This window comes from Apaloderma vittatum, unplaced genomic scaffold, assembly GCF_000703405.1.
Source record: "Apaloderma vittatum isolate BGI_N311 unplaced genomic scaffold, ASM70340v1 scaffold15184, whole genome shotgun sequence".
Lineage (NCBI taxonomy): Eukaryota > Metazoa > Chordata > Aves > Trogoniformes > Trogonidae > Apaloderma > Apaloderma vittatum.
In genome coordinates this window covers 52,412-62,610 of record NW_009714503.1, presented here as the reverse complement: position 1 = coordinate 62,610, position 10,199 = coordinate 52,412, and the positions used below count along the sequence as shown (strand labels likewise).

General features: G+C 47.9%; 1 protein-coding gene across 1 annotated transcript in view; it reads left to right on the top strand.

Annotated features, from left to right (window-relative positions):
* The first annotated feature begins 3,662 nt into the window (after positions 1–3,662).
* LOC104273459 (chromosome unknown open reading frame, human CXorf36) overlaps positions 3,663–10,199 on the top strand; it is a 15,421-nt gene continuing 8,884 nt past the window's right edge. The window contains exons 1-2 of the mRNA XM_009868796.1: positions 3,663–3,886; positions 8,676–8,940. Coding sequence (XP_009867098.1) covers positions 3,663–3,886; positions 8,676–8,940 — 489 coding nt within the window. The remainder of the gene's footprint in view (positions 3,887–8,675; positions 8,941–10,199) is intronic.

Sequence of the window (10,199 nt, the reverse complement as noted above, 5' to 3'; positions counted from 1 at the left end):
GGCACCACATTTTGCTGGTGGCAAGCAGGCCTGCAGCACCCATGAGATGGGGAGAGGGCAGCTGCAAGGCTCCACCAGCATGAAACCCACTCCTGGGGGCAGCTGGACTTGCTCAGGAGGAGGTGGGAAGGGACTGGAGTGGAAAGAGGCAGTTGGGAACAGCTGGATTGCATTAATAGATTGGATGGAGAGTGGGAGGTGGGTTAAGTAAAAGGTGTATTTCATCCCATGAACAGTAGGGGAAATCAGCTTGTCTTTTCGTTACTTCCCCCAGAGTCAGAAGCAGAGGAAGATGGGTTCTCTCCTGCTCCAATGAGCAGTTGGAGAACTCAGCCATACCCCACCAAACCCACAGCCATTGTGGTCTCCAGAGACTGGGTGGCTTGGGGACCTGGAAACTCAACTGACTGCAGGATTGCGGCCAGCAGTGGGGTTGTGTTCCCAGCTGGGTTTCCACGTACTTCATGGCATATTGGAGAAAGGAGACTTCAGGGCACAGAGGCTAAACAAACTCTTTTACATCTGTTGGGATAAACTAGTCCAAAAGCTTTCCTGCACTTGGTCTAACTTTGATAGGACACTACAGGCATTTTGGTCCATATTAGAAATTTTTAGAAATTGTAACTTCTAGAAAACTAATGAGGCTTTTCTGTTAGGACTATGGTGTCCATGTTCTCATGTGGTTAATGGTGTTGCATAGAAGTGCCTTGTGACAAGGTTTGTGGAGGTCCTATTGCGCCATTAAGGTCAACCCATTGGCAACTCCAGCAGAAGCCACTGTGATCACTGCCAAGAGAATCTCATCTGCTACTCTCACCTGGCACAAACAGAAGATCTACAAGACTACTGAGGACCTAGCTGTTTGACACTTGACCACAATGCTTACAAGGCACGTTACCAGAAGGAAAGGAAAACAAATACAACTTTGACGTTACCCACTGAACCACCTCACTAAAAGAGAGGTTACCTTCAGAAATGCAGCCCCCCCTCACAACATACAGCAAGCAACGGTTTCCCAGCTGCCATTTTAGGCTAGCTCAGAGGTACGTGTACTCATTTTTAAGCTTTGATTTCAGGGCAGTGAACATGACTGTTGCTACACACAGCTAAGCCTTAGCAAAAATTCTTGAGGTATTGAGGGGGCTCAGCCCCTGGGGGCAAGTGCAAATGCCAGTAGAACCTTGAGGTGGGTATGACAGACCAGCTCAGACTGTTTGAATAGAAACTTGTTTTTATAATATTTCAAGGTAATGCAGGTGTGATAGATTATAAGAAAACATATTTACACATGTGTTCCCAGGGAAAGATAAACATTGCTTTACACATGCCTAAACTATGCAAAAGTGCAAGAACAACACAGCCATCAAGACATCACTAATAGAACGGAAACCCTGCTACCCTTGTGGTGGTTTTTTGTGCCAGAGCATGGAGTTTGCTGTAGGAAATGCCCAGTTACCAACCCCAGAGGCTGATGATCTCCTATTTCCAAGGGTCGCCAAGAGGCAGTTGCCAGCTGAGGCACTGAGAGACTGAAGCCTGGGTGTCTGCTCTTAAAATTACAACGGCAAATTGAAGACCAAAGGCAGGCAATTAAATTATTAAAGAAACTGAAGGATATGTATTTCATATATTACATAATGAAGATAAAGACAGATTGCTGGCATTTAATTTTGGTACCATCCGCAGAATAGCTGGGCAGGGAGCAATGTGAACAGTGTTGCAGAACTACTGGCAGGAAAGGGTAGGGACGGGCTGATTTCTGTAGGGGTGCCAGGAGAAACGTATGAGCAATAGGAAATGTGAGGGACAAACTTCTGGATGTGGGAAGCAATTAATACTGCTCTGGTATGGCTCTTTCCACTAGCATGTTTCAAGGAGCTTTATGTTGGAACATAAGACCAAAACATGAACATGGTGCAATGCAGAGCTGTGTGCTGAATGCACTCACTGGCATACCAGCACCTCCCAGCCCCTCTCCTTTGCAGTGCTTGCAGGGTTCATCACACCCCTCCTTCCCTCTCAGTAGGGTTCGTTATCCTCGTCTGTCTGTGCTGTGCCACGTAGACAAACCCTCAATGTCACTGTCTCCCTTTTGCCCATAGGGACACACCGGGAGATGAAGCAACCTCCTGCAAGGGTACAGAGTCACCGAGAGACCCCAGATCTCCCAAGTGCCACAGCTAATGAGTGTTTGTGCTTCCAAGAGCTGCCTCGTGCTGGTGGGATCACCCTGCTCTGGCAGCCCCTCCAGAAAATGAGGGGTGATTGCAGAGCCCAATGTGCACCCCTGCAGCTCATATGTCCCTTACTTCCGTCATCCATGTGGTTAAATACTAGAAGGGATAAGAAAAAGTGGCTACAGTGCTCCTTTTCTTCCTTTACAAAAATGTGCTAGGAAATGGCTTGCCCACATGGTGTGAGTGGCCCAGCTGGGGAGATGAGAAGTCTCCAAAGCCTCAGCCTGCTCCTCACTGCTCCCCTGGTGAGATACATCCCAGGTGAGCCTTCCACATGGAATCAAAACAGGACAGCTGAGGACAGGAGAGAAGCAAAGCCCAGGGCAACCGCAGCAGTACGGTATGTGCTGCACTGTCTGGGGCCAGGGTACAACAAGGTCTGCTTTCCCAGCCTCCAGCAGCTGCCCACAGCAGCCTGCCAGGGCCCATGCCTGTACCCGAGGCGTTCTGGGCTGGGGAGAGGCATAGTCCTGCACCCACCATCCCAACCAGGACGACTAGCCAGCAGTTTCTGTAACTTCAAAATATTTGGTCTAATGAGAACAGCTTTTGGGTGTGATCACAGTAGTTTCTAAGTGCATTGGAAATCTCTGGCAAGCTCCTGGGTAAGCCTTGTCCTTTTCTCCAGCTTATTTACAGTGCCAGGACCCTCGGGAAAAGGTATTGTAAAGCACACAAGTCTTGCTGAAAAGCCCCTTTTTTCAAGAGTGGCTTAGAGGCCAAGTTGTTACGTCAGCTGGCTGTTTTGGAAAACTTCAGGCTATCCTGCTTTCCATGACATAAAACACTGCGGTGCAATTGGTTCTAAACAATGCTATTTTCAAGAAATAAGAGAGCGATGATTCCACCTGACAGTCTTTTCAGTGCTTCAGTGAGAAGGGGAAACCAAAAAAGCATCCGAGAAGTCAAGCAATCCGCCATCACAAATCTCCAGGGATAGCGCAACACCAAGGGTCTGTCTCGTGGTAAAATGTGCCTTTCTGCCACACTACTATTCCTTCCAAATCAGTTTTTACCAAGTGTCCTGCATATGCCCTTTGCTCAAGCGACAGGATATCCTTCATTTGTCTGCACAAAGTGCAGATGAGCACTTCTTCGTGTTGTTTTCCAAGTCGGTTGATGGGAGGGTCAGCAGGGGCCGAAGCAGCTGCACCAAGTAAAGGAAAGGTAACCATGGCAACCCAAGTTATCTGCATCCTCCATGTATTTCCTTCTCCCCACCCTACATCATATCTTTCCCACCCAAACCTCAAGCCAATAGAGCCAGTGACCAGCTGGCAGGATGGGGACTGCGGCAGGGTCTCCCGCACCCAACGTGTCTTGCCGTGTTGCGGGTCTCACCACCGCAGGCTGAGATCATCAAAAAGAGACCAAAAGCGTAGAGAGGGCTAACCTGAAAAAAGGCAGAGCTCTCCGCTACTGTAGATGGGGCACTGGATATGTTACCTTTGCTCTGGATTTGCAGATTTGTTGATGCTGCTCCTGGTTTTGGCTGTGAGCTGTAACCCTTCCACAGCAGCAACAGCTTCTCCGTCTGCACCCCACGTCAAAACCAGCTACAGTTTTGGCCGGACTTTCCTGGGACTTGATAAATGCAACGCCTGCATTGGGACATCCATTTGCAAGAAATTCTTTAAAGAAGAAATAAGGTCAGAAATTCAGCACAGTAATTTTTAAGGCATTTTGCATAGTAACTTTAAAGTTGCCTGTTAGTACTTTCAAGTACTTTAATGAATGACAATGCGAAGGGTAACTTAGTGCCCTGTTGCCATTACAGTGCCTAGTATTTTAATTAATGTCTATAAGCTGCTGCTTTCTCTCTTTTCTTTTAAAGCCACATAAACACAATCAGACTTCAGCCCTTCATTATAATTTGAAAGCAGGAGTAAAAGACAACTTTCTGCATAGAGAGTGGCTCCGAAACAGTTCAAGGCAGTGATGGGGGGAGGAAAGAAGGAAGAAATCAGCTTGTTTAGATGTACTGAAAATATTTTATTATGATCAACTGAGTAAAGGAAGGTTAGCTTCATACACTCCCCACGGACTGTGTTAACTACAAACATATAAACATGCTGTGTAATTTTGTACCAAGTGCAGCAACACAAATGTGCAAAATTTCACGTATGTATTAACTAAGATCAAAAGCGATCTAAACCCACCTGGGGCACAAGGACTTTGCCACATCAGGTTACTTACGCGCTCAAAAATAGAAGTGACTAAATTATTAGTGTGCTTCTGAGAGGTTTCTGCGAGAACTTGAAGGCAGAGGTAGGAACTGCATCTGCCTCAAAGTAGGTGAGACATATGCTGTCCAAGCAGTTGTCAGACTGATCCAATCAATTTTAGTCTCAAAAGCAGAGCTTGTCTGACGACAGCAGGGAAAATGTTGCCAGTGTATTTAAGGAGAAAGTTAAAGGCAGTCTTTGGTAGAGGAATGGTTTATTAGGTCTCGTATGATTTATAGAGCCATATGCACTTTCTTTTATAGATATAAAAGCCTGGGGGAGAAGAAATGGTTATAGTAAAATTGTATTTTTAATGTTATAATGTAACTAGTATAATATTGAACAAATCACCATTTCTATCTTAAACTATCCTATAAAATGTGCCATAGTAAAACCATAATGGTTTGTTTGGGATGGTCCTGTAATACCGAACATCCATCCTTCCCCTACTGCCACTGCAAAAAGGCAGCTTATGGCTTTGCTACACCAGGGCACCCCTTGCTGTGGGACACTGAGGGTCCCATCCCTCAGTGCTTTGCCCTCTTGGCTATCTGTCTGTCCATCTCATGCTGAGGGCAATGCCAGTGTGTGCAGTAGTTAAGGTCACGGGTTCGATCTGCGTTTGGTCCCCATGTGTTGCCTGATCTAGTTGAGAGGCGTCCCTGTCCATGATGGGGAGGTTGGATTAGATGATCTCTAAGGTCCCTTCCAACCCAGGCCATTCTATGATGATGATGATTCTAATTAAGGTGCAGAGGCACTAAGAGGGGCCAGGCCAGCAGTGCTGGGTTTCTCCCAGCCCAGCCCGGGTTACTGTCCCAAAAAGCAGGATGGATTTGCAATTAGAGTGTTCAGCTGGCTGACATGAGCTGCTGTGTGCCTACAGGGGCACATTCAGGGTATAAGCTGCCCTATATTTTGTTTTCTGCAGCAGGGCAGCACAGGAGCTGGCTCCTGCCCTGTGCCCCAACATGCTCCCCCTTTGCCACCCGCATGCAAAGGGTTTTTAGGGACCTGTCACAGAGTCCAGAGCAGCTTCCTCGTGTGCAGCTTGTTGCAGGTGCATCACTTCAGTTACTCCCACTTAGCTGCTGGGGAGGTTGGGGCCATGCAGCTTCCTTCAGCCTTGCTAAAAATAGCAGTAGCCTTCTGCAGCGAGCAACTGCCTCTGGCTGGCCCGTGGCCACCTCTGTGCTGCACTGGGCTGTGGGAAAGAGCTACTACGTGAGCCAAAGCAGGAGGCCCCCGTGCTGCCTTTCCTCTGGGGGACAGCAGGAAAGGGGTGCAGGTGTGCAGAGGGTCTGAGCAGGGTGTGGGAGTGCAGAGCCACAGACGTGTGGGAGGGGGATGCTTCTGCCGCAGGGAAGGGCTTCCTAAACCAGAGGCTTTTTTTTTTTTTTCCTTTCTGCAAGACCACAGTCAGCTTCCCACAAGCAGTGCAGCACACAAACAAGTGATAACATACAGTTCTGCTCTGAGTGCTTCGTTATGGGTAACTTTAAAAAAATGTTCTGCTGAGCAGCCAGGCAGCTTCAGGTTTATTCTTTTCAAGGGTTAAACTTGTTCTGCCACTTGATTTCTTGAGCAGCCACGATTCTTTGGCAAGTGGAAGGTTAAACAGGGGAAATTTCAGTGGCGCTTACTCTCTTTGATCCACCCGTGTACCTTTTCACATGTTCACAAAGGTACTTAGCCCTGCTCTGTGTTAATCCTCATTAGAATATGCTTCGTTAATTCTCCATCATTTCCGGGAGCTGTGACATGCATTCACACTCGAATAAAGAGTAAGAAGATGTGAGGTTTGTTCCCAGAACTGCTGGTGACTCATTTTGTGCTGCTCCAATGTTCTTTACTTCCCTTATCTTTGCCTAACTTTATCCAATATGAATACTTTTTAGCCAAATGCGAATACCAAAGCCTGCATACCAACTGTCCCGAGAGCAGAAGTTTTCATAAAACATTAGATTTTCAAAACACCATGAAACAGAGATGACCAGAACTATTTGCAGACTTGTGCCAATGTTGGTGAGGAGCTTTGGCCAGAAGTAATGGCAAGGAAGTCTGAAAACACTGGAATGCCTCAATTTTATGGGGGGTTATATAGCATTTTTTTTTTATTTTTGGTTTTAAGACTTAATTTTTTTAAAAAATTATAACTCCAAATGCAAGCAAAATTATTTTGGCTGAAACAAAATACTTCATTTCATCCAGGAAAAAAGAAAAACAGGTTTGATTTTCTTTCAATGTTTAGTTATGGGTTGACCTAAAATCTGTAATCTGTGACTCAGTTATTCACACAGATTTTACTGAAAGTCTTAATTAATGCAGATTCAGGCCCTTAGCTAAAAGACTTCATGTGAGAGTGAATTATTGTTGCAGCACAACTTGATGATGAGTCTTGAAAGTATCTAGCAAGTGTTCCAGGCTAGTGCTGCGTTGCCCGGAAATGATGCCAAATACAGAATTGCTGCAGCCCATGCCGGGTTCCCAGGCCTGCGTGGCTCTCCCCTGGGAGCTCTGCAGAGGAAATCGTTCCATCCATGCTCAAATTAATGTTCGGCCCTGGATTTCACACACCCATGCGCGGCTTGCACACGGGAGGCAGCGCTTTCCTGGTATCTGCCTGACGTGAGCTCCCCTGAACACATATGCTTAAGCCAAATCACAAGGCACGTTTGTGCTCAACTTTTAAAAAAAAAAAAAAAAAGACGAGAGAAAGAAAGAGAAACCCAGCCCATAGCCATCTCTTCCCTGTACGTGCCTGGCACAAGGTGCTTGCTTTACACATTAGGCACTGGGAGGGGTCATAATGCACAACAAATCACAATGAGGCCCAGCAATCACTCTCTGCTCTTTAGTTCTAGTTCAAAACCAGACAAAAGATACCCAAACCAAACTAAACAGGGCGTTTATTTTCACATCAGATGCCCTAATTGTAGGGAAACTTCAATTTCATATTGGGCAAAATGCCCAAATGACCAAAATGCCTGAAGCCCCCAACCTGTTTGCACAAGAGGCCAGGCCCCCTCCCCTTCTGGTTCAGCCTGCATCTCTGCAGCAAATCTTTTGAAGGAGGCATGTGGCTAGAGCCAAAAGCCAAAGCAGGGCAAGCACGAGCATTTCATGGAGATGGGCTTTCTTTCCCAGGCAGCCATGCTTTCCTTGGGGCTAAGCTGCACAGGGTCCGTGGTGGGGAAGACGAGCAAGGTGCTGCCTTCAAGAGGGTTCATGGGGAGGAGGATGGTCAGTCTCCAGTTGTGGAGGGTGGCTAGCATCACGGAGTCAGTTATTTGACTGAAATCCAAGAAAATTAATCCCCTCAAAATTTCTCTGTGCCAGTTTCCCAACTGGAAGTCAAAAGCAACAGATCAGCTTCAGCTTTCAGATTCGTTAACATCTTTTCATCTAACTTCAGCTAGCTGGTCCTGCAGAGTACCTCTTGCCTCTCCTGTTTCACTTCTGAGCTATCAGCTTTAATTTATGGTGAGATTAAATTAGGATGTGCTTTCTTACGCACTCAGGCAAGGGTATCATTAGGAGGTTTTAGAGTCAGCGAATGCATGATGTTGGCCAAACCAAAGGTCAGAGTTCAGCCTCTTTCCCAAAGCAGGTTACAGGCACACTTACAAAACAGACATTGATGCGTGTGTGGGCAGGGATGAGGGGGCTGCTGAAACAAACAAAAAAAAATCATCACAGCCTAATTACCCAGCCCATATGCTCCCCTCCTGTGCCTGTGTAAGGGGACCAAATCAGTGCAAGATCTCCATGGCTACAGTGACACCACACACCCATGGCCCCCCATTGCACCCCTAACTCTGCCTTGCTCATCCTGGCTGCTAAAATACAGCCAGTGGTGTAAGAGAGGACCCCAGCACTGAGTAAGGCCACCACCACAAAACAAAAGGTCGTTTTGATAGTCCCAAACACATTTGTTATCAGGAAGCTTTGTTCTGCAGGGTCCCTTAAAGTGTCAAGTACTCTTTTTTTGGGGCCCATTTCTCTAGGATTAAGGAAAGTTTAAAACTCCAGAGATTCCCCATGAACTGAAACCCTGCAGCCCTCTCCCTTCCCTCCCTCCCTCTCTGTGACCCAAAAGACATTTCATCTCCTGTCCCAGAGGGTTGACAAGGGATTATTTAAGCGATGCCGCGCGGGTGTCCGTGTGGCTTGTTAACCCGCTCTCTGTGGGGCTCTCGTTTTGGTTTGGCAGGTTTGACACCTGGCTTTCTTCTCATTTAAAGCTGCCCCCCAGCTACCTGCTCAGCTACTCGGGCAACTACACTGATGATGCCAAGAGCTGGCGGATGGTCGACATCACCCGGCTGACCTCCAAGTACCGCCACGACCGGGCAGACAAGCGCATCTGCACCTCCCTGCTGAAGACAAAGACCTGCAGCCTAGAGCGTGCCCTGCGCCGCACGCACCGCTTCCAAAAGTGGCTACGGGCCAAGCGCCTCACTCCTGATTTGGTCCAGGTCCGTTCCCACCATGTCCCACACCAGCTTGGAGCTGGGAGGCGGGGAGGGAGAGGGAGCCCGAGGGGGTGAAATGTATTTTGAGGAGGTAGAGAAAGGGTCTTAAGGAGGTATGGTCACAACTTGCTGGGTGGTGGGTGAGTTTGAGTCATGACCGGTTCTATCCCTTCTGCCTCAGCTGTTGGAGAGGGGGCAACCTCGTATCCCCCCAGCCAAGCCCATCTGCCACAGGGGAGAAACAAAATGGGGTCTCATTGGAAAGAAAAGTGTCATGGCCTGGGGCCAACCTCCCCGGCCATAGGTAACGCTGTGGCACAGCTTGGCCAGCCATAGCACCCACTGGCTTCAGACTTGGGGATAACATAGGGCCATGCACACAAACACGGCGGGCGCGCTAAAAGGGATATTTATGCTCGGTTTTAATTCATTTTTACATCATGACTCAGAGCTTTTTTTTTGCCTTTTTTTTTTTTTTTTTTGGTGGGAGGGTGTCACAAAGTCAAACTCCCAAAAGGCAGCTCATGCCCTGAGGGCCAGGGTGCAAGGCAGCTTTGGACCCCTCTGCTTGTGGCCGGCAGGGCCAGCAGCACAGGCAGTCAGAGCCAGAGCCTCAATTTCTTGTCCACCTGCTGTCTATAGTAAATGATCTCAGGCACAAATAAGCACACTGCCCTTTCTGTCACAGTCCTGGGGTGTCACAGGTGAAGCCAGGACAGTTGCACGGGGTGGCGGGGTGTTGCTACCACCAGGTAAACAGGAGGCCATGGCATGGGGAGACAGAAGGACAGGCAGGGATGGAGGGGTAAAGCAGACAGGCTCCAGATGAAAGTTGGTGTCTGACTGCTGCCTGTGCTGAGGGATGCCACAGGTAGCTGGGGATGGCCACAGAGCAGGCGAGTGCGTTCTGAAGGTGCTGGCTTGCATCTGAGAGCAAAAGCCCGCTCCACAAATGCACACGTGTACATCCTCCACCCCATCCAAAAAACAGCAAAGCATTGTGATAACCACTGGCAAAGGGCAGGGGCCAGGCTGGAGGCTGGATGTACTCTAAACAAGACCCTTAGAGGCAAAGAAGGATTATTCCAGCACTTCTTCCCATTTCAAGAGAGACGTGGCTGTGAAAAAAAGACGGGTTTTGTTTTTTTTCTGTAAAGGCAACTGCTTCCTCCTGCCTTCACACTGCAACATCCTCTCAGTTTTGTTGCATGCTAGTTACGCCGCTATTTTTTTTTTTTTTTTTTTTTTTTCTGGGGAGGAGA